This window comes from Vulpes vulpes, chromosome 9, assembly GCF_048418805.1.
Source record: "Vulpes vulpes isolate BD-2025 chromosome 9, VulVul3, whole genome shotgun sequence".
Classification (NCBI taxonomy): domain Eukaryota; kingdom Metazoa; phylum Chordata; class Mammalia; order Carnivora; family Canidae; genus Vulpes; species Vulpes vulpes.
The window spans coordinates 79,059,155-79,083,673 of record NC_132788.1 but is presented as its reverse complement, the minus strand read 5'-3'; the positions used below and the strand labels follow the sequence as shown (position 1 = coordinate 79,083,673).

Below are 24,519 nucleotides of genomic sequence, written 5' to 3'. Positions count from 1 at the left end.
TTGTTTTTTTTAATTTTTAAAACAGGCTCTATTAATTACAATTTTTAACTCTGTACAGACAATGATTGGCTGGTTTTCTCCATTTTTTTTTCCTTTTTCCTTTTTTTTTTTTTTTTTTTAAACAGTACCATGAGAATAACAGTGATTGACTTGCAAAGTTTTGTGTCTGTTAATGGAAAATGCAAAACAGTACTACAGAAATACACAATGCATCGTAAGCAGCGGTTTGCTGTAGTGGTCCAACAGGTACAAGCAAACGTTTGGCTCAGCTAGGCAGTAATCCATTTCAACCACATCCCGGGGCTACAAGCCGACCCAACCACACACCTCCTGAGGGACTGCAAAAGAATGGGTCGTTTGAAAAAGAAAAATTGTTATGCTTTGTTCTGCTGTCCAAAGACTCAAAGGACAGGGTCATGAGGGCAAAGGTTTGCCAACTCGATCTAGAACCACTGGGACTGTGACTTTCCCTTTCAACCATCCTGGAGACCTTTATTATGGTTTCGAAGGGAAATGGCACTTCTAGGAATAAGCACCCCCAACCCTCACTTCTTTAAGTATCAACAGAGAGGTAACTTCCACCAAGGCTCACTCCCCAGTCCCCAGTTCAGCGAAGGGCAACCTTGGGCTTATGCTACAAAAGGAGGAACACACTTTCTGTACTGGGGATTCTCACGGCTCTCTTGCACGGGGCACATCGTTCTCCATTCTGTCCACTATTCAGCCTCACATCAGACAAGACAACACAGAAGGTGGTCGCTGTCCGTTCCCTCTAGTAGTAGTTGAGCAAAGCTGTGACGGCGCTGCCTTAATGAGATCTTATTAGACGGTGGTGATGCTAATGAACCTGACCCATCTGCGCTTGGGCTACAGTTTGGGTAAACGGAGGCCCACCTCTCCTCTCCGCGCCTTTCTATAGCCAGGGAGAGTCCAAACTGTTTTCTGAACCAACTATGACTCCAGAAGGGCACATTTCCTTGTGCTGTGTAGTTTAGCTATAAATATCCTTCATTTGCAATAGTAGTCTCTTCATACAGTTTCATCTTAGGATCATGGGCAATCCTAATCCATCCCAAAGAGTCCTCAGCTTTTACACATACAGCTTTTGCCTTTTGCTCTTTTTTCTTTTTTCCTTTTTTAAAGAAAGACTCCTGACTACAGCACTACATCACTACGTAACAATCTACATCAAATCAACTGAATCAAGAATTTCCCTTAGAGAAAAATGATCGACAGCCCTATTTAAACCAGGAGAGAAAAAGATTGCCCTCCCCTCCCCCCACCAAAAAAAAAAAAGTGTGTGGGGTGGGGGTGGGGGGGTAACAATTCCGGACAACTCTACAGTTTAACGTAGAAACAAAACTTGTATCCCTCCGGGGCAGCATTTGGCAAATAAATTTCCAAAAAAAAAAAAAAAAAAAAAAAGTATGCATTTAAAAATACTTTCTTTTAATATTATACATCAGGCACAACACTTTTCATATATATATATATGTATATATATACTTTTTTTTTTCTTCTTCTTCTTATAAGATTTCAAATGCATAAAATGTTTGTTGCTATATTCGTCGGATCATCGGGTGTGAGACGCGTCACCATCACCAGGTGCGTAAACGAGGATGATCTCAGGTTGGCGACCTCGCTCCCTCGGACACGCACACGGTCCATCCAGGCTGGCTGGGCGCGCGCGCGCGGCTCAGATGCTGAGGTCGGTGCTGCATTCCTTGTAGGGCCGCCTCCTCGGCTCGGGGGCCGCGGGTCTGCAGCCCGAGGGGGCGGGCTTGGGCCCCGGCTCGGCCCGCCCCCGGGCGCCCCCGCGCTGCTCCTCGCGGTCCCGGTCCCGGTCCCGGTCCCGCTTCTCCAGCGAGCGCTCCCGCCTGCGCTCGGGGGAGCGCGCGCGCCTGCGCTCGGTGGACTTGGCCCTGCGCTCGGGCGAGCTCCCCCTCCTGCGCTCGGCGGGGCGCGTCTGCTCCAGGAGCCTCTCCAGGGACCTCCTGCGCGCGCCGGGCGAGCCGTCCCTCCTGCGGCCGGGCGAGCGCTCGCGCCTCCGCTCGGGCCTCTCCCTGCGCTCCAGGGTGGTGTCCGCGCTGCGGGTGCCTTCCCGGCGCTGCTTCTCCGGGGACCTCCTCTTGGGGCCGTTGGGCACCAGCCGCTCCGGGGGCGCCTCCCTCCGCCCCTCGGGTGCCCGGTCCTTGGGTCGGCAAGCCCCGCCGTCGGGTCTCCTAGAAGTGCCATTCCAGGTGTGATGCTCGTTGGGTTGCCTGCTGGACTCTCTGCTGCTGCCTTTTGGGTCTCTCCCGTGTGCCCGCTTTTCCCCATGCTGCGATGATTGGTGAAGGTCGGGTGGGTAACTGGACTCCAATGACGGATGCGGTCGGCGGTCCGGGGGCGCGGCCCTCACTTCCGGAACACCTTGGGGCCCGGCGGCGGCGGCGGGGCCGTGCCGGTCGCTGCTGGGGTCTGCCAAGGCAAAGGAACGAGAGCCACAGTTTGGTATCGGGGCCTCGGGCTGCTGTCCCCGCTCCCGCGCCTGGGGTCTCATTAGTCACGACAAACAACTGTCAAAGCGCTCAGAACCCAAGCCCACTGGGCCTCGGACTAGTGAAGGTCCAAGCAAAGGTGGCACCTGGCTGCTGCCCGCGGCTGCCCTCAAGACCTAGGTCACTGAGGAGCCGCAGCCTGGGTCACGATTCTAGCCTTTAAACGCACAAGGCAGACAGTGTATCTAGAGACAGCACAAAGTCCCCACCTTAACTACCTCTGGCTGTTCCCTCCTCACCCACCCCCATCCTCCCCTGCCCACCCTTCTTCCCCGCCCAGCCCCCACCAAAGAAAACATTCTCTTCTTTAAAGAATATTTTAATTCGCTTAAAAATCATTAAGGTTCTTGACCTAGAGGGGGGATGAGGGAGCTTTCTGGGGGAATGTTATAGAGTCTGTATTTTGATCTGGGTAATTAAAGTGGGTGTTTATACGGAGATTTAAAAAAAAAACAAACAAACCCTGAGCTGTACACTCAGGCTTTAAGCATTTAATGCAAAGTATACTTCTATTTTAAAACACTTTTCTTTAAAAAAAAAAAAAAAAGATTCTAGGGTGGTGGGCAAAGGGCTGTTTAGAGAGGCCACATGGCCAGATGTTGATGACTGGCAGATGGGACGTGCACGTGAGGGTCCACTGAACATCCTCTCTACCTTTGTGAATTTTATTTAACACTTTGCTCTAAGTTTGCGTAGGTTTAAGAAACTATTCCCAAAATGTGGAGCTGCCTGACAAAAGGGAGTGGAAGAAAGGTTATCAGGTGCACGTTTGACGTTAGATGGGGTTTAGAGAAAACCTTTCAGAGGCGGTTTTCCTTATGCTACGCCAGGTATCCCTAACTGCATCCAGGAGCTGAGGACTCACTGTGATGCTTCTTAGGACATTAAGATATCTATAGATTTAAAAGCAGAGAAGCCCATGGGCGCTCCTATTTATTATTAAACTATTTGAAATGACACGGCCAATGTTTTAGGTAGCATCCCGATATTATGAGAGCTCTTTTGAAAGCAGGGATGCGCTGCTGCAACCCAACTCAAGAAGTCATACACGTTACATACACTATTTCTGGCAAGACACCTGAAATGATGTGCTGCCGAGTGGAGGGCAAATGAGGGTGACAGTCCCAGAGACGAAGGAATCACAGGAACTCTTTAAGGGCCTTTCATGAGGCATCAAGGTCAACATTAAACAATCTGTTTCATGAATGATCTCCCAAAACCTAGGATGGGTTTTAATAAAAAATAGGCATATAGCCTAGAGCAGCGTTTGTGAATTTTCAGAGAGTAAATATTTTTGGTTGGCTTTGCCAGCTGCAAAGTTTGTGATAACTACTTAACTGCGGCTATAGTGTAAAAGCAGCCCTAGACAATTTATTAAAGAAATGGGCGTGGCTATGTGCCAATAAAACTTTACTTAGAAAAACAGCTTGTCAACAAGCTTTGGCCTGTGGGCTGCAGTTTCCCAAGGGATAGCTGGCTGAGCAGGAAATGTCACTTTTCTGTCCAACAAAGCCTTAGGGACCTAGGGCAGGGCTCTGTGATATGAGGTTTGGCTCTTTCTGAATGCTGGGGCCTAGAATTAACACAAAGCGGGGCCTACAGAGTCATTTTAAGCTTTGGGTAAGGATAGGTGCTTAGATCATGCACTTGAATCTAACCTTGGGGCTTCTCACACCTACTTTTAAGATAAGGGAGAGTAAGACTTCAGTAGGGTCAGTGGTGTACTTACAATTCAAAGAACGCAGGGTGCTCAGAATGAATTGCCAAACATATCAAAATAGAGCTAAGCAGAAGCAATGAGGAAATTAGGCCACAGCACAGAAACACCTAGTATTGATTGAGCTACAAACCGTAGTTTGATTATGGCCCATAAGGTAGAAGCAAGCCTCCCCGAGCTTTTCATTTCTCATACATGCAGCGATATTAGGAGGTATCATCGCTGTAGAAGGGAGGGCCCAGCACCAAGAACAGTCAGAGAGAAAGAGAAAGAGAGAAAGAGAAAAAGTTGAACATTTAGATTCCCTATAACAAAGAAGAAAGAAAAAAAAATCTGCATTTGTTAACATAGGGCAAAGAGAGTTTATTTGTCCAGTCAGACAGTCTAAGGCAACACTCAAATAAGGCTGCAGAGACCGCAATCAGAACAGTGACATTTTTTAGACAGCCATATAAGGTGACTCAAGAACCCAGACAATGGATGCATCCTTTTTTCTTTTTTTTTTTTTTTTTCAAACAACTGGAACAATGACAAGCTGGCATAGGAGAGCATTAACAATAAACAACAAAAGAACAAAGTTCCCTCCCTCCCCCACCCAAAGACCGCGGCAGTTAAATTAAGTACAAAAAACTCATTACAAAAATAGCCTCACAGAGAAGCAGGTTCCAATCAAGTCAGAAAAATATTGGAACTTAACATATTGTAACCCATTTGTGACTCTAATTGATAGAATTAGAGAGATTTAGTCCAAATGACACATGGAGACATTACAGCAGCACAACTCTGGCATGTTCAACCCTTCTTGGAAAAATGAGTATTTAAAGGATCTTTATTTTTAGCCCAAAGAACATTTGTTAGTGTTGGATTTTCATCCTCAGTGCAACAGACATAGGTTTTGAGAAGGTACACAGGTTACTGACGATGATTCTCAAATGAAATATCACATCCAACAGAAGCATAGGGGAGACAGAAAAGGGAGACAATGTTACACAGTTTCAGTGGCATTGATACACCTACGGTCAGAGGTTTAGTATAGTGCACAGCTGTGGCATCCTAACATCAAAATACCTCCCCTGTGGTTGGCCATGTCTAAAGGGGCCTCATCTGATTTGCCCCATCCCCCCAACTTGGGCCCTTGGATTTTACACCTGTATGTGTGTCCAACACCTGGGAAGGCTGTCCTTCAAATGAGTTATCCTTCTCTTTGAGCTGCATCTTAATTAAGGAGATCTCATCATCAAGTCTAAAATGCAACTGGGAATTGTGCAGAATGACTTTCAGAAAGGAGGGTGATACAGATTAATCCCTAATAAAGGGGACCAACGTATATGGGGACCATTCAATCACAGTTTCTATAGAAACTTCTGTAGACCTTTGGTTGGGAAGAAAAGCCCTACATCTAGGGCATAGCTTTTTTTTTTTTTTTCTTTTTTTCTTTTTAATTTTAAACAAGACTCTCAAATAAATAGGACATAATCATTATAATATACAATATTTTGCCATCAGAACACTAAGCTATGTAAAGATCATTGCTGTTTACTCAAATCATGTCTACACATATGACAAAGGAACTCTATGTATAACCTGGCTTTCCCCATAGGAAAGGTATTAGTAACATGTTTCCCTCATGATGAGCACTGGGAATTGTATTTCATCCTTTTTCATCTAAAAACATATGGCTAATATATCAACAGTTTTGTCTGTTTTATAGTAGTGGGCTCAGGTGGTCTGACTGGGGGTAGGGACCAACAAGGGGGATGAGGAAGTGTCATATACAGAGCATAGGGGGTGAGCAAGGCCCCCAAGTCATCTCCGAAATTTCCCGCCTCTTAAGTAAAAACATCAAGTAATCAAAAAAGAAAAGATAAAGGAGAATTGTGCCTCAACATATCACTCAGGAAACCTGCTTTCCTGCTTCTGAAAAGGAGTATAGTCATTTTGTGCTAACAATTGGATCTGAGAAACAGTTTGGCACAGTTCAAGCAAACATTCCTTCGCTCTTGGTTGGACTAGACAAAATGTTCTCTCTGATTATCAGAAAGAGGGCTATAAAGATCTTGTCTTAGGCCAAGCCCCAGTCCACATAAGCAAGCAAAAGGATGAAATGTGTAGAGATTTCAGAACAAGCGAGGCAAATAATCACATGGTGCGAAAGGCTGGTAAGACACTGGTGAATAGGGGAAAACAAAAAGACTTTCCTGCTGCAGTTCTGGAGACAAATTCATGGAGTCATGCCAGGGAAGGAAGGAATGTTTTCATAGTTTGACCCACCATATTCTGGTACCGAGCCGTCTCCCCGCTTCAGAAACAGACGCACCCTGCGGCCACCATTCTTAATTAGTTCTATAGCCCGGGAATGCTTCATGTTTTTGGTGGTCTCACCATTGATCTCTAAAATTTCATCACCAATCTGCCAAAGCAAGAGATAGACAAAGTGAGAACATCACCGAGGGTTTGACCAGCTACCAAGGTGCCTTATGATTTCAAATTCTTTCATTTATTGATTTACTAAATATTCATGGAGTATATTTCCAGAAAATCAGTTGCTTAGGATCCAGCAGTGAAAGAAACAAAATCCCTACCCTCATGGAGACAACATTCTAATGGAAGGCAATTAATAAGAAAATTAAAGAAATGCATGTATGTTAGAAAGTATTAAGTGCTAAGAGATTAAAAAATAAAGCAGTAAGGGTAATATTAATTGTTGAGTTAAAGAAGATGTGGTAGGCAGTTTCTAGGATGGCACCCCGCCCCCCATCTTCTCCTCCTGTATTCATATGCTGTGTAATCTCCTTCCCTTCATGTGTGCGCTGGAATCAGTGACCTGCTTCTAATAAACAGAGTATGGCAAATGTGATGCAATGTCAATCCAAAGATAAGGTTACAAAGTAATTTTGGCTTCTATGTGCCCCTCTTTTGTTGTCTCACTTGTTGCACATAGGGAACTGCCCTACAGAGTCCATGATGAGGAAATGAAGGAGAGCTAGGCCCAACAGCCCAAGAGGCACTGAATCCTGCCAACTATCCTGTGAGTGAGCTTAGAAGCAAATGCTTCCCCAGGTGAGCTTTCTGATGAGACCACAACCCTGGCTGATACACTGATGTGGCATTTACTTTGTCAGCTACTATTCTAGGCACTAGAGATAAAGGAGTGAACAAGACAGGTAAGATCCTTGCTCTAATGGAGCTCATTTTCCAGAAGGCAGAAGAGGAAAAGCACTGGCTTTGGAGATTAAAGTTTTGAATTCCTATCACTTATTAGCTAACTGAACTTGCTCAAACCCTTTAACTTCACGGAACTTACTTTCTCATCTGTAGAAGGAAATGTTAACAACCCATCCCTACCAAAGTAGGAGGACCAAATTGGATAATACATGTAAATATGTCTTGTGAACTATACAGCATAATACAAAATACCATGCTAATGACAGTTCATTCAATCAGAAACTTTTTTCAGTATCCAAAGACATGGAAAAGCATATGCCATGTGTTTGAAATTTAAACAAAAGGAATACACAGTGTCTCGATTCCTTTGTGCACAAATTGTGCTTAAATGCATAAGATTCAAGAAAGTGGTAATACAGCTTGATTTTGGAAACTGTATGCTAATATGTACCACTTTCCACTACCTTTTTATAGCCATATTCATGGTCTATTTTCTCCATTAAAAAAGAAAACACTCATTAAAAATTCAGTCTGGAGATGCCTGGGTGGCTCAATCGATTAAGCATTTGACTCTTGATTTCAGCTCAGATCAGAGTTGATCCCAGGGTTAGGAGATCGAGCTCTGGGTCCAGCTCTGCGTTCAGCAGGGAGTCTGCTTGAGATGCTCTCCGTCTCCCTCTGCCCTTCCCTAGTTCTTTCTTAATCAATCAATCTTTTGAAAAATTTAATCTGAAGAAACTTAAAAATCAACATTATGCCTTAAGTACAAATATTAAGTTCCCTACTCTAGGTCACTGTTTTTTCCTTTTAGCTCTGGACTGAATTCATGCACTTTTTTTTTCCTTTCTTGACCTGGCTGTCTTGATTTCTTTTCATTTGTTGCAAATTGCTCCCCACGTATACACCTCAGTCTAAGTGACTGATCTATAATGACAAGATGATTTTTTTTTTAAACCACCTAATCTCTGCCGGAAAGTGACATATGCATACACAGTAATAGATATTAGATATCTAAACAGAACAGAGTGATCTTTTGGAACTTGCTTTTTTGTTTTTTGTTGTTGTTGTTTTTTTTTTTTTTCGAAGATTTTATTTATTTATGAGAAACAGAGAGAGAGAGAGGCAGAGACACAGGCAGAGGGAGAAGCAGGCTCCATGTAGGGAGCCTGATGTGGAACTCAATCCCAGCACTCCAGGATCATGCCCTGGGCTGAAGGCGGCACTAAACCGCTGAGCCACCCAGGCTGTCCAATGTTTTGGCATTTGTATATTTGAAATTTGCAGCTTTGACTCCTATAGACCAACCATGAATATCCATGCCTCGGAGATGCTGGTCCTTTACTAAAGCAGAGTTGACCTGCTCCTGAGGCTAGGTGACAGCTGGAGAGTGAATGGAGCTCACCACCCAGAACCTACATGACTACATGCCTTTCCTACTCCGTAAGCATTCTGGTATACCCAGGATTTCCTGTGATATGCCTGCCTTATGAGATTAAGTATAAGAACTATGGGAATGGGGGGCACCTGGGTGGCTCAGTGGTTGACTGTCTGCCTTTGGCTCAGGTCGGGATCCTGGGGTCCTAGGATCTAGTTTCACATCAGGCTCCCCACAGGGAGCCTGCTTCTCCCTCTGCCTATGTTTCTGCTTCTCTCTGTGTCTCTCTCATGAATAAGAAAGAAAAAAAATAACTATGGGAATAAGATTGAGAAAGTATTTACTTCAATAAATTTATAAGTAATTTCAATCTTTCATTCAACCCTGAAGAGTTAGAAAAGCTCACCTAACTTGAACAGTTACCACCAACCATGCTTGAGGGAGACATTTACAATAGGGTGGGAATCATGCATTTAGAGTGCCCTGAAAACAAGAGAAAATGCAGTTCTTGAGAATAAGAAGGTTCTAGCCACATAATGTCAAAAAGTCACTGCAGATGACTTATTTGCCCAGACTCCTCTTCCTACGTACCCTCATCTTTCCACATCTTTCTGCTGGACCATCCTCTGCTAAGCGCAGAACATAGAGGTCCATGTTATATTCTCGGCCTCCTCGAAGACTAAAGCCAAATCCCTTGGCTCCTCTTTCCAGTTCCACAGTATAAAAATCTTGCTCCTGTTTAAAAAAACAAAATGCTATCATTCAGGGAGAGCATATACGCACAAGTATTTCTTCCCACCTCTTCCCAAATATTCTGTCATGGTGATTTGACAAAAAGGCATAGTCTTTATCCTTCTCTTGGTGATTCTCAATTGTTTATATATTCATTCATCTTAGAAGTTTGCAGATGCAGAATTTGAAAACATTCATGAGTGTGCCTGTAGACCGCACACTAAAATGCATATATTAAAATTTAATCAGTGAGGCCACAAATTGTATTTATAGCAGGAAGTCATTACACGATACCATTCTGCACAGTGCGGGATGTTCAGCCTCCCTGCCCCAAGCCTGAAAAATGGCAGCAGTGTCCATCACCAGGACACCAACAACGACCTCCTCATATCTGGGGAGTGGCTCCCACCCTGGCTGAAGAGAAGCGTGAATGGATTGCTGAGAGCTCTGAGAAGGCCCAGTCAAAATGAACCGGTTTAACCATCCCCCAGTCTTTCCCAAATTTGCTTCACCTGAATGTTTGTGCATCCCCCTACTACCACCTTGTGGGACAGGTGACTGGCTCTACAGGTCTCACCTGAAATTCACAAGTCACCTTAGCAAAAAAAGACATTTTCTTAGCATAAACACAGTTATGAATACCATGAGTAGATATTAGTGACTTTGCTCTTTCTCTGATTGTCAGTTTTTGAGACAATTATGGTTTTTTGTTTTTTCCCACCTAGAAAAGGGTATCTAGGAATATTTTTCAAAGGTAGTAAAATAAAATGTCATTTCCTAGATCACTAAATGTGAGTACATACTTAGTATATCCTCTCACAAAGAGGTTATTTATTTTAATTGAGGGTATCTTATAAAAGATATCTCATAAAAATAGCTTTGGAAAATTGGGAGGAAATGTGCAAAGCAAACAGAGAAAAAAGAAGAATGCCCCTCACCTGTGCTGCCTGGGGTGCTTTGAACTCAAACTGAGATTCCGGCTTTGGTTTAGTGGTATTCCTGCCAAAATGAGAGAAATAAATGTAAAAAAAACCATGGAGAAACTGAAAAAAAATAAATAAATAAATAAGGACGAGTAATCGTCAGGCCAGGAGTTAGTTTTTTGCCCTTAAACCTAACAAGATCAACGAAAGAAAGCTATGTCTAACCTGGTCTCCTGGGTCCCTTGCTGAGAAGGGGTGTGTGTGGTGGTGATGGTGGCAATCTTCTCTGCATTGGTCAGCAGAGTGGCATTTGAAGACTCTGTAGGGAGAGACAGAGCATAACAGAATGAGGGCCCCAGAGAAGAGATCATCAAACCAAGCAAGATGTAGAAGTCCCATATCTGAATGACAAGTCTGGTTTCTCTGTCACTGTTTGAAGCACTTCTGACTTGAATTTCTAAAAAATTAGGACTTTAAAGAATCATTCTAAGCTCTTCTGTAATATGAGGCATGTATGTCCTTATTACCTTCCTCTCAACTGATATCCCCACAAATGAACTAATAAAGAGTTTGCCCCAGAAAATGCTACTCTAAAATTGTAGCCAAGGTAGGTGTCTTTCCCTGCCTTCCTGATACTTAAAAATGGCAGTCCCATCAAGACACTGCACCACACCAATAGTGCTTCTCCCCAGAATTTTACAGGCTGATAGTAAATGTCTCTACTGTTTCCTACAGTTTATCAGCAATATTTAGTGAGTCTGCTTGGTTTCCTCATGTGAATATTAAAATCTGAAGTATGCTAACATCTTGTTAACTATACATACACACACAATCTCTACCTTCTTCCCCTTTGCTTTTAATGAAGCACAACTGAAAATATAGAGTTCTTCACAGATCTCATCTAGTATCACTGATGAAAAATTAATTTCCAAACTTGGCATTAGTTAGAGCCAGAGTTTGTAAATATAAGTTGTATAAATCATGAAGCCACCCTAATATAATGAATATGATTACATTCTTATGTAAATTGACTTTCTTCTCCACTAACCACATTCATAAGCAACTTCATTAATCTCTAAAAGTTTGGAGATCCAGAATTTGAAAATGCTCATGAGAATGCCCTATGGACTGCATACCAATATGCATATATTAAAATTTAATCATTTATATAGTAATGGCTATATATTCTTTTACTAATTATTTCTCCATTAAGATCAAGACAGATAGCAAGCAACTATATATATGTGCAAGGTGCACTTTTAATATTTATTTTTTTATTTTTAGGTTGACTACTTGGAACTTGGCATAATTTTTCTCATCAAGTAAATACTAAATGTGGTCGTTAGGTTCTAAGATTAGCCTGTGAATGCCAATTTAATTCATAGTATGCAATGGAGTCTACAAATTTCTAGGAGCCCTGAGGTTCATAGTATGCATCCTAATGCTTACAGAATACATATATCCACCTATAATGTGTAAGAAAGCTTCAATTGGGAAAATGTGTTACGTAGTCCCACTTGGGATACCTGGACTACATTTGTTCTCCACTGTAGTTCTGGGTGACGGACATCCCAGAAATCCCAATTACTTGTGGTCTGTCTTCCATTTTAATTTCCCGAGGATATTAACTCAGCTTGGGTCTGGCTTTCTATTATTTCATTGCCCAGTTAAAATCATGGGCTTGAGATCCAATCCCCCTTTCCCCACTCATTAGCTGTATGCCTTGTTTTCCTCATCTGATAGAAGGGAATAACACGATTCTTCTCTTTGATAAAAGTGTATGAAAAGCTTAGTAGAGTACCTGGCATACAGTAAGCATTTGGTACACCTTTACTGTAGTGATGGCCCTTGCTACCACTTCTACTTTTTAAAATTATTTCCATGGGAACTTAAGTTAAACTCTGCAAAATGAAAAGGCTGAATTATGATTTTAACAGTTTATATTCCACCTATAAAGCCCATGATGCTGACAGCTTAGGCACAAGTTTAGTAAGAAAATCAAGTACACTGTTTAATAAGAAAATCAAATACACTAGATCAAGTACACTGTAAAGTGAATCCAATTCATGTTACAGGACAAGTTTTCCATGGTCTGTTTTACCCACTATTTCTACAGATTCTGAGGTAAAGGAACCTGTGGCCAACTGAAGATGAGAAACAATAGGTGAAACAGAGGGCATATTTTGTTTTTCCTCTGAGCATCCTCAGAGCCTTTACTATGCCAATACACCCTGAGCTGGGGAGGTGGTGTTTCTCAGGTTTCTTAGCATAATGGTTAGAAGGTCAGATTCCAGACTCAGATTGTCTGGCTGTGTGTACCCCTGGCTCTGTAATTTACTGGTTGGGACTTATGCAAAGTCACTTAAACTTTCTAAAACTGAAAGCCTCAGTTTTCTCTTGTACATATAGGGTAACAAAAGTATCTAAGAAAACTTATGTAAAGATTATCTGAAAAGCAAAGTGTGTGGGATAGTGCCTGGCACATAAAAACCATACAAAAGATGATTAGCACATTTTTTTTTATTGGGAGCATGTATTTACTACTGTTATCACAATATTAAAACCATATTATTAGTACATTTTTATGATTGCAGTTACCTAGCACAACCAAGGTGGTAAATCTATGTGATTTCTCATAAAGTATACCCACTGTGTCAGAACAATGGACTAAGAGATTGGACTGCCTATCAATATAATTCACTAGACGTTTCATCAACCCATGTATTGGTCCTTTAAAAAATTCACATTGCTTATCATAATTAATTTTATGGAGACTCTCTGGGAAATCGCAAGATTGTTCGGGCTATGGGGAAATCATAATCAGGATACGAAAAAGAACGTTTCCTTGTAATTAAAGTGATTATAATTACTGAACTGTGCAGGAGTTCCCCTTTTGAGTTCTTGTGTGTTTTTGGTAGCCAGGGCTTTTCTAGGCAAATCAGATCCCATTCTGAAACAGTTTCTTTATTTCTGCGCTTTCATGATTTGATATGACAGATAATCACTCAATACACATATAAATACAATTCTTTTATTAATCTTCCGCCTATCCTTCATTTCTATTTTCTGCATATTTATATGCAAATCTGTTTTGGATTGAAGATTAACTTTAAGCATTTAACAAATTAACATTTATATGCAAATGATTATTTGAGCTCACTGAATTTTCCTCCTATTGCTATGTTTCTTAATCTATGAACAACTACCATTTCTTGGGAAGCCTGGGTGGCGCAGTAGTTGAGCATCTGCCTTTGGCTCAGGTAGCAATCCTGGGGTCCTGGGATCGAGTCCTGCATAGGGCTCCCTGTGGGGAGCCTGCCTCTCTCTGTGTGTCTCTCATGAATAAATAAAATCAATACCACCAACTATCACAGCAGAATTAAAAAACAAAATACCCTGCTTTGATTCTAGATTTCATGAGCCATCTCCAAGTACTTAAAATAACTTTTAGCACACCCTGATTTCCAGGATGCTTTTAAAATATCAATAAAGTTATACCTATTTTATTAAACTTTTAGGTCTTCGTTTAGAATTAAACCGAGGCTTTAGGTGTTGAAATTCTTTCTAGCTTTTTAAAACACAGAGATGAAGCCCATTCTCACAAATCTATAGCTCCATCCCAAAGTAAAACTTGCCCTTGATTAAAAAAGAAAAAAAAAAAAAAAAAAAAAAAAAGCCTACTCCAGCACCGTGTTATGAATGGATGCCAATGTATTTGACTTTTAAAGCTCAAAGACAGATGGACTATTTGGCTATTTTTATGATAAATTCCAGTAAGTATCCTATTCCTTTATTAATCAGTGTTTACACCTACTTTAGCCCTTTAGAGGAATGAAAATATTACTACACTTTCCAATGGCAATCATGTCTCAAGCAAAGCATATCTTAGCTCTCAAGGCACTGTCACGGTATTGTGCTAAATCAGGGCACTAACTTCTGACAGGAGCTTCTATCTTGGGTTTCAATATATCTCCATGGCAAGTGATTACAATTCCAACCTAGCCCCCAAGTTAATACCTTTAGCCTCCCTTATGGAATCCATACTACAAAGCCAAATAAATCAACAAAGGATACAATCATTTCTTTCATAAATATTTTAGTACATAAATACATGTGTAATAAATATCTAAAGGAAGTATTTGAAAATTTTAATTCTATAAATATTTGAAGTTTTGGGAGACTCAAAAAAACGTGTTATGGTTGGAACCCTGTTCCTTTCACCCTATTCCTTTGCTAGCTATCATATCCACAGAGTCTTCTATTAAGATATTTATACTATCCTATGCCTTGGCCCAGGAAATAGCAATGGCAACCCAGGTTGCTATGCCCTGGCCTACTCTGTAACAAATACTTGGAATCAGAATGATCTGGAGTACAAATTTAAGACCTAATATAAGTAACTGATTTTTAAGCTTATAAATACTTTCATTATCTAGAACTCAATTCATAATGGTTCTCTGTCAGTCTGAATAAGCCAAGGGTAGGCCCTGTCTGATTAAAGTCTCATTCCCACCCAGATTTCACAGTTTTCTGCAGAAGGCAAGAGGTAAGGAAACGTGTGTGGTTTGACTTGTCAATTTCAAGTTCAGATTCAGTATGGTCAGCTCTTCTCTGGGCCTTTCTGTGCTGCCCTTACATATTTATTAGGCCTGGCCCACATCTCATAGGAGAAAATGTTCTGCCCCCACTTGCACCTCCCACTCTGGTCCCAAAGATAGTAAAAGCAGAGATGGGGAGGACCCCCGATCTAGGCCTGTCCATGGTCTGTGAAGGTGGGCCTTCTAGGAACATAACAAGCCAAATAAAGGAAAGTCACGTTTCTGAGTCATCATTGAAGAGGGCTGGTGGGGGGCCAGGGAGGACCCAGAGAAATGGGAGAAGCAAGTGAAAGTACAGACAGACATAAGTAAGTTGGAGAAAGTACCAGGTAAACAATGACACGATAAAGAATCAGGCAGCAGGAGCTAGGGAAAGAAGTGGATCCCGAGTGGGTTCTAAGCACCGCCAAAAGGAGAGCACACTTTCCCACGCTCTCAAAGTGCCTCCTGGGGTTTCTGACAACAGTACTCTGGATAACGTGGGTTTCTAAGAACTTTAGTCTCTTCACAAGGACCACAACACAAACTATCTTTGGGCTACTTGATGAATTAAACATTAATGCGAAAGGTATGAAGGAGAGCAGAGGTGCCTGAAACATACTCCCTTTTTTCTACAGTCTTCCATGTCTAACACACCCTCCCAGAGAGGAAGTGATCTGCCATGTGTTTCTCTTCATCAGACCCTCATTAATGGAAGCTCTGTCTTCTAGGTGTTTGCAAACTTCTGGATTGTTCCAGCATCTCTCCAGAAATCGGACTCCCCTGCCTCAATTTTAATTTCCAAATGGCCATTTTTGGCTCCATTAAAAGACGAGCATCACAAATCCACCCTCTGTCAGACCCGATTTCCATTCCCTGGCTTCTGAAATTTACAAAGTAAATGATGGAAGAGTTTTTTTGTTTTGTTTTGTTTTTGCTTTTTAAATCATGGCAAGGACTTGCTGCAGTATCTTGGGATGAAATCACATCCCGGGCAGCACATTGGTCCTCAACTACATTGTATCAGCATTAATGTTTACTTTCTTCTAGCCAAGAAAGTATGTGATGTGTCTACCTGAATTTTATATTTTTTAAGTACTGAAGTTTTAAAAAAAAGTCTTTATTGACAACTGCTACTGGATAATTCACCTTGCCCTATATTTTTTGGTGTTCCAAAACTTTTCCACTGTACTTCATTAATACCTAGTATGTGCACAGTAGTATACTTTGCTTCTGCATATTTATAGCATTCCTGATTTCAAGCTCTTTTTCTAAGCCCTTCCCTCAAGGAGTACATTCTTTCCTTCCTTCCTTTTTTGGACATTATCCTTCCCACATTAAGACTGACCAATATAGACACAGCAAGTCAATGCCTGTGTTGAGTTCTTCTGGGTTAGTGTTTTGAAATCTCTGTAGGGCATGCAGATAGATGTGCCTAAATTTATATACTACATTTGGCTCTCTCAACCACTTCTCGCTTAATTTTTCTGGCTTCCTTCATCTTTTCCATTAGGAACCTATGTCCTATCATCCTGTGATCACATTCCTAAATTGTAATTGCCTTCCAGAGTGGTGAACTGGTGGAATGGACTCCAGACCACATGGTAAATTACTAACCATGCATCTGAGGCAGGGTGAAGTACATCAGCAATCAAGGAGCTATTTTTTCCTCCACATTTGGTATGGGGTATTTTTGGCTCCGAGAAAATTCTCTGTTCTTAGAACCAACAATTTTCAAATATTTATTGTTTGGTTTACAATTTATTTTGTTCTGAAAGGCACCATTTACAACCCCTTGAATTTTAAACTAATAGGGATCACTTTCTAACAATTATAAAAATATTCATTTGGTCAATTACTTTCATATATACCTCTGATTTTCTTATCTTACAGATCAAGGGCACAGAATTTTTAATCACATTATCTCCTTAAACCACATTTTCTTCTTGAAAAATACTGACTTTCAGAATATATGTTTTAGAACATGTATAGTAATAACAACAACAAAAAGACATTGAAACATTTGAGACAAGTATCACTTTCCACCCAAAGGCAAAGGCTGCTTAGAATGAAGTCAGTATTCAGGACTTAATTCTCTAAAGATTCTATACTTAGTGACATTAGAGCATCAACTTCATTTTTATTAAATATGAATAATGAGTGGGGTGCCTGGGTGGTTCAGTCAGTTAAGCACCAGCTCTTGATTTTGGCTCAGGTTATGATCTCAGGATCCTGAGACTGAACCCTGTGTATCAGCTGTGTGCTCCGAGCAATTCACCTGAGATTCTCTCTCCCTCTCCCCTCTGCCCACCGTTCCCCCTCCTCTGACTGGTGGACTCTTGTACTCTTTCCCTCTAAAATAAATAAATCAATCTTTAAAAAGATATGAATAATGTGTATTGGTATTTTCTGCTGTATAATTTTATATTGTGGGGGGCTATCCTGTATACTGCAGGATGTTTAGAAGCATCCCTGGCCTTTACCCACTAAATGTCATTAGCACCACTCCAGACAATGCCAAATGTCTCCTAGGGAAAGAAATACCAGTGGTGTAAAAGAAACAAGATTTGAATTTAACCAATAAAAGAATCAAGCAAACAAACAAGAATAGGCCTAGTTTAATGCAGGTATAATGTATCACAGGGAGGTTTTATTCTTTCTTCATCCACGTGTAAAAATTAGAGACAAACCCAGTAAGCACAAACCCCCGAGAATCTCTCATTCAACAAAAACCTTTCATATATTCACTTATTCTGGGAAAAAAAAAAGTACTGGCTCTGAATTGTCATTATGTAGGTTTTGTGATGTCACTGTATCATACAGTTAAATTTTACTTTAAAAAATTTAATTAATTAAATTTAATTTTAAGTAGGCTCCACACCCAAAGTGGCACTTGAACTCATGACCCTGAGATCAAGATTCACATGCTTTACTGACTGAGCCAGCCAGGTGCCCCTTATACAGTTAAAGTTTAGGGTTTTTTTCTTTTTTCTTTTTTTTTTTTTCTAAATCTTTAATCATTTCCAGGTAGAACATCAGAGGATCTTTACTGCCTGTTTTCAAACTATTCTATCATTTTAAGGACATGGGGACCAAAACCAAAATAAAATGGAGAAAGTTAAGATTTTCTGCAATGTCTGCATGTGCAGTATGACAGGTCACAGGGCAAGATGATTAAGTAAAGGGAGGGGAGAGGGGAGGTAAGGTTTAGTAATAATGATGGCTTACACTTATATGATGGGTATGCTCAGTTAGGGATGGGTACGCTGCCTCTAAATCAACACTACTCAATTACACGGCTCCTAATGAGACAGACAGACAGAAGAGAAAGAGAGGCACAGAAAGAGCTCGAGAGAGAACGAGAGACACAAGAGGTATACTTTACCATCCCCGGGAATGATGCGGAGGGTAACTGTGTTTCCCGCTTCCTTGATTAGGTTGACAATGTCTGAATGGGACTTGTTGGTGATGGAACATCCATTCACTGCCAGGATCCGATCTCCCACTTTCAGCTTGCCACATCGGTCAGCAGGACTCCCCTCAATAATCCGACCTATTTTGTGAGGCATAGCCACACATGCATTGCCTGCTTTGATATTGAGTTTTTATTTTTTTTTTAAGTTACGTGGGAATATAGCAAAGGGAGGAGAAAAAGGGTTGAAAAGGGAAAGAGAAGGTTAAGTGTTAATTAATTAAAGCATTAAGCAAATGTTATTAAAGGAGAGCTCTGTGCCGATGGTCAAAACATTGGCAATACTCAGCGCCTGTGTAGGAGGAGCTGCCGCCGTGCGGTGACTGCTCCTAGCTGCGCTCCCTGCCCCAGCCCAAATGTGGGGGAAACCCCAGCTTCCCTTCTTCGATCAATGACAAAATCTGTGATATTTAGCAGCTTCAGAGATTCTCAAGAGCCCCAAAATAACTCGCCGTTGGCTTATTTTGGGTCTGCAAATGTGAAACCCAGAGCTGGGATGGATGCTTTTACACATTCTGTGTTCGTGTCACTTCATTTTTGCCAGCTGCTGTTTCAGCTTCTGCCAATGTTTTGTTCTTTCTCCATTTAGAAAAAAATAATCACTAGGCGTCTGGTGAGGCATGAGAGTCTGCTACCACCAAAACTCCCTCTGCAAACACCTAATGGACAAACACTTAGTCTTTCTGCCTTCCCTCCAGAATGATGAAAGCTTTAGGAAAAAGGCATAATTACAAGACATGAGCCAATAAAGCACCCTACCCTGACACCTATTTTCCCTTCTGTGACCTCTGTTCAGCCAGCCTATCATGTATGCTTTCCGGGTAGGACCCAAATGGCTCATTAGATCTGATATCCAACTCTTTTCTCACAAAAATCCCCTTAAAGGACTCTGAAAACCTGGTATCTGCTCAGGCTAAGGACAGCGATCCAAAGCCAGGTTCAAATCCTTCCTCAACCCTTTCCTTTGATCATTTCCTTTCTCATGATCAGTTACTGCACATCTACAATGTGAAAACCAGGAAAAGTGCATTTGAAGAGGGAGGCTTTTTAATGCACTTTGAGGCACCCTGTGTCACAACCACGAGCACTGCTAACTTCTCAAGAGGGGTGGGGAATTGGCTTTGAGTCCTGACATAGGGTCTGCAGTGAAGTGTGTATTTACCTATTGTGGGAATTCATCTTTCTGAGGACTGTGAAGCAGTTATGCAGGTGAGTCACCTTTTGGAATGGTGATAAAATGAACATGGGAGTCACTGTAACTAACCGAGTAAGTGCTTCTGTTATCATTTGGACCTTGAGGATAAAATGTGAGGGGAAAGGCATTATAATTTCTTTGAATTTTGACATATTTGCCCAAGTGTGTATCATTGCACATGAGGTCAAGGCCACAGAATTCTAAGGAAGCAAACAGCCCTCTGGAATCCAAAAGGCAAGTCTGGTATACTCTATCTCCATACTCAAATTCAAGGTCCAGATTAAGTTTAGCCTATTTCCATGGACAACTCACATGAGAAAGGTATCAAACAGCAGGTAGGAGGAAAGCTCTGCACGGTTTGAAACAGAAGTCTCATGCAAGGTATTAGGGAAAGCTGAATTTGTTTATTGTAAGTGCCAGAGGAAAACAATCAAAGACCAAATTGTGAAAAGACATTCAATATTCATTAAATAACACATAGCCTCCCACCTGACAGATCTATTTCACTGTAAAAATGAAACCAAGAATTCTGAAATCCTGAGACTATCGGGGGTACATGGGGACAATCAAACTGAAGATCTGAAGAAAGCAAAGGGATTTCTTTCCCCCCTCTGCCTTTCTTTATATTGTTAAATTAAGCAGAAAGTCCCCCAAGTCAATTTACAAACAAAACCCAAAAAACCTTGCCTTGACGTCCAGTCATCCATTCATGACATGCTGTGACTTGATTAATGCAGCTCACAAAAGCACGGTTAGTAACGGGTGTTTGTTACTGCAGCCACACATGCATAGACCTGACTGACTCAGTCTCCTAATGAACAGACCTCAGGGGAAATGGCTTTAGCAGGAAGCAACTTCTAGAGACTAAATGAAGATAAAGGGAGTTCTACTGGATCAGGAAGCTGAAGGTATGGAGCACCTCGCCTGATCTGGGGTGGCAGTGACATGGGCCCCTGGTCATCAGACTCTTGTGGACAAGTCATTTGGGGATAGAACTGAGTAAATTTCAAAGCCTGCATAGCCCTACCTGCCTCCCCATCCTATTCCGTATTAATGAACACATGTGCTTGGGGGATTAACAGATGATTTTTTTATCTAATAAAGAAGATGGATCATTTCTGGAGTACATTTTTAGAATCCATTCTAACAGGAAATAGATTCACAGATTATGACATTCTTAGAATCATGTGGGTCCTGTCTTTGCTAGTACACCCCATCAGTTAGCCTTCCAAAATGGGGACAAGAGGATTTCTCCACACTCTCCTGAAACCCCCAACATCCAGATGAGATGGGAAAATCAGCCCTGCTGGAATTCAAGGGCAGTGAAGACAAATGGCTCTTCACTTGCAGGTGAGTCACCTCAGAGACTTAAGGAGGTCTTAACTAGATTCTAAAGCAGACAACGGTAAAAGTATTATTGAACATTTACAAATTTCAGATGGGGACAGAGAAAGGACACAGATAAGGTGCACCGGGCACTTCCTGTAATTACCTTTACTCCTTACACCTGTATGGTTCCCTAGGCATTTTTACAACCATAAGCTTATTCCCAAACCTCTCTGGCCTGCTGAGCCTCCCGCTATTAATGATATCCTAACTCGGGACCTCACAAAGGCTTTCTTCGCCGGGATTTCTCACTCACTCTGCACTGTCAAGGGGCTGCTCTTCAGGTGTCATGCCAATTTCGTTTACACCTGAGGTTGTGTGCGTGTGAACACGCATTCTGCACGGAAGCTGCAAGGTTCCAGCCTTCGGGAGGGGAAAAGCTACCGAACACACTCTCCATCCCCAACTAAGGCTTTGATTACCTGAAGCGGAAAGCATGAAGGCACTGCTGTTAATGAGACCTTGGCCATCCTTCGCTCGCACCACGACCCTGGCGGCCGGCACCCTGCACCCTGCACCCTGCACCCCGGGGCGCTGGGGGCGCTGGGGGCGGGGCGGGGGTGCAGGGGCGGGGCGTGCGGCCGGGACACTCACTCACCGAAGGTCGTGCCGGCCTCGGGCCTGCTCACCGAGGACACGATGACGAAGCCGAAGCCCTCGTTCTCGCCGCGCCGGATCTCCACGTCGTAGGGCTGCACGGCCGTGCTCACCACGCCGCTGCCGCCGCCGCCGCCGCTGCCGATGCCGCTGGTGCTGCCGCTGCCCGAGCTCACCGTGTTCAGCGAGTTCTGGCTGCCCTGCGGGGTGCGCTTCTCCTCCGTCAGCGACGCCGGCTGGTTGCTGCTGTGATGGGAGGAGGCCGGCGACGGCACCTCGTTCTCCGCTTTGGGGGCTGCATGTGAGCGCAAGGGAGAGAGGGGGGGAGGAGGGGAGGAGCGGGGGGGGGGGGGGAGGAGAGGGGAGGGGGAAGAGGGAGGAGGGGGAGGAGGGAGGAGAGAGGGAGGGGAAGGGGGAGGAGAAAGGGGTGGGAGAGGGGAGGAGGGGGGAGGGAGGAGAGGGGGAAGAGGGAGGAGAGAGGGAGGGAGAGAGAGAGGGAGGGAGGAGAGAGGGGAGGGAGACAGGGAGGGGAAGGGCAGAGGGAGGAGAGGGGAAAGGGGGGAGGGGAGGAGGGGGAGAAGAGGGGGTAGGGGGAGGAGAGGGGGGAGGGGGAAGAGGGGGGAGGGGGGAGGGGAAGAGAGGGAGGGGAGGGGGGAGGGGAAGAGAGGGAGGGGAAGAGGGAAGAGGAGAGGGGAAGAGAGAGAGGGGTGGGGGGAGAGGAGGGGAGGGGGTAAGAGGGAGGGGAGGGGGAGGAGGGGGAAGAGGGAGTGGGAGAGAGGGGGAGGGGAGGGGGTAAGAGGGAGTGGGAGAGAGGGGGAGGGGAAAAGGGAGGAGGGGGGAGGGGAGAAGGGGGGAGGGGAAAGGGAGGGGAAGAGGAGCAGAGAGGGAGGGGAGAGGGTAAGAGGGAGGGAAGGGGAGGAGGAAAGGGAGGGGGAGGGGGAGGGGAGCAGAGAGGGAGGGGCAGGGGAGAAGGGGGAAGAGGGAGGTGGAGAGGGAGGAGGACGAGGAAGAGAGGGGGAAGGGGGTAGAAGAGAGGGAGGGGGCACACAGAGAAGGGGAGGGGAGAGGGGGGAGAGAGGGAGAGGGAGGAGAGAGAGAGAGGCCGGGCTGAGCCAGCCCCTGCTCTGCCCGCAGGCCCCCCAGTGTGCAGGGAGGCTCCTGGCTTCGGGGGACAGCGAGGACGAGGACGAGGGAGCCCCAGCTCCTTCTCCCAGGCAGCAGCTGGGAACAGGAGCCCGGGGGCAAACCCCTCAAGAGCACAGCAGCAGCCTGACTGTCAGCACCGGCTCTCGGGCTCATCGTGGCTGCCAGAGGCGCCCACTCGGCACTCGATCCCGGGGCATGGCCCACAGGACCGCGAGGAGCAGGGCAGGTGTGGCTGCACGGTGAGGACCCCCACCTCCACTTCGGAGCCTCTGGCGCAGGTTCACCTTCTCCTCACCCTCCAGAGTCACCCTTCTGCTCAGCTCTCCAGGCCGCTTTGCTTTCCGCTTTTCTATCAGGCAGAGAGGGCTGTGCATGTGGACTTTACCGTTCAAATCACCATATTGTGGGATTCTTGACAACACCCGGCAGAGGTATACTTAGTTTCTCTTCCTACCTTCCAGATGTCATTGTCTACTCTGATCACACTCCTGGGTACATTAGCCTTCCTCAGAATGCCAGTTTTACTGCCTCATCAGGTGACATAAAGCACACCAAAATAGCCAAAATAATAAGCAGGAGTGACCCACATTTGACGCTACAAACAAAATGTGTGTTCAAGTTTTGGGTAAGATACTTACTCTTGAAGCTTCTCCCTTCATATACTTTTTTATTGTGGTAAAATATATGTAACATAAAATTGACCATCTTAACCATTTTTAAGTTTATAGCCTAGTGGCATTAAGCACAGTGACAGTGCTGTGCAACCATCACCACCATCCATCTTCAGAACCTTTTCGTCTTCCAAAATTGAAGCTCTGTACCCATTAAACACTAATGAACCATTTTGCTCCCCCAACCGCTGGCAACCACCATTCAGCTTCCTGTTTCTATGAATTTGACTACTCTCGGTCTGTTATATAAGCAGATTCATACAGACTTTGTCCTTTTGTGAGTGGCTTACCGCACTTAGTCTAATGTCTCCTTATAGATTTAACATGCCTTTGATCCAAAGCTAAAAACCCCAAATATTTAATATTTAAAAAATAAATCTGAAACAAAAATGCCATTACTCTATTATTGGGGGGGGGAGTGTCAGTAACATCGAAACTTTTCATCCCATCTCAAAAGCCATTTCTAACAGACTGCTACAGACTGTGTGGAATATTCTGAGGCCATAAGTGAGCTCTATGGGTATAATCCATGACTGATTAATACCGTTTTCCACGGTTTCAGTACGGTAGGACTCTCCTATTGGAATCTGATATCTTAATTCTATACTTAATTATGTGCCATTTAAATGAATTATACAATTTTTTTTTAACAAGGGGCCAGTTTATTTGGTAAGTATCTGTTTTACTAACATTAAAGTTCTGAAGAAATGATAATATTTCATGTCATATTTCTTCAGTAATTCAAGTGATACAACAATCTGCTTTTTCTGCACTCTTTCTTGACTATTTCGAGGCGGGGGCTGGAGACACAGTGAACCACCAATGTGGGTGCTTTCAAGACGGTGGGTGAATGGGAAGGAGATACTTACACAATGAGCTGTCTCAAAATGGCAGATCCTGATACAAAAGTAAACCATGATTCACAAAAATGGCAAGGAAGGAATGCCAAAATTGGAAGGCAGTTGGAAGAAGGAGGGAATTTCTGAGGGTTCCACGGAGAAGGTTTTATTTGAGTTGAGCTGG

At 43.4% G+C, this 24,519-nt stretch overlaps 1 protein-coding gene across 24 annotated transcripts in view; it reads right to left on the bottom strand.

Moving 5' to 3' along the window:
* Positions 1-1,417: 1,417 nt before the first annotated feature.
* Positions 1,418-24,519, bottom strand: part of MAGI1 (membrane associated guanylate kinase, WW and PDZ domain containing 1) — a 636,912-nt gene continuing 613,810 nt past the window's right edge. For 9 of the 24 annotated variants that reach the window (XM_025985045.2, XM_025985107.2, XM_025985052.2 and 6 more), the window contains 7 exons: positions 21,681-21,974; positions 18,415-18,618; positions 10,678-10,771; positions 10,468-10,528; positions 9,389-9,532; positions 6,529-6,667; positions 1,418-2,460 (listed from right to left, as the gene is read on the bottom strand). In XM_025985045.2, coding sequence (XP_025840830.2) covers positions 1,697-2,460; positions 6,529-6,667; positions 9,389-9,532; positions 10,468-10,528; positions 10,678-10,771; positions 18,415-18,618; positions 21,681-21,974 — 1,700 coding nt within the window. In that variant the 3' untranslated portion in view covers positions 1,418-1,696. Of the gene's footprint in view, positions 2,461-4,390; positions 4,480-5,068; positions 6,668-9,388; positions 9,533-10,467; positions 10,529-10,677; positions 10,772-18,414; positions 18,619-21,680; positions 21,975-24,519 lie in introns of those variants that run through there. The other 15 variants (XM_025985069.2, XM_072720506.1, XM_025985080.2 and 12 more) reach the window with 8 other exon arrangements.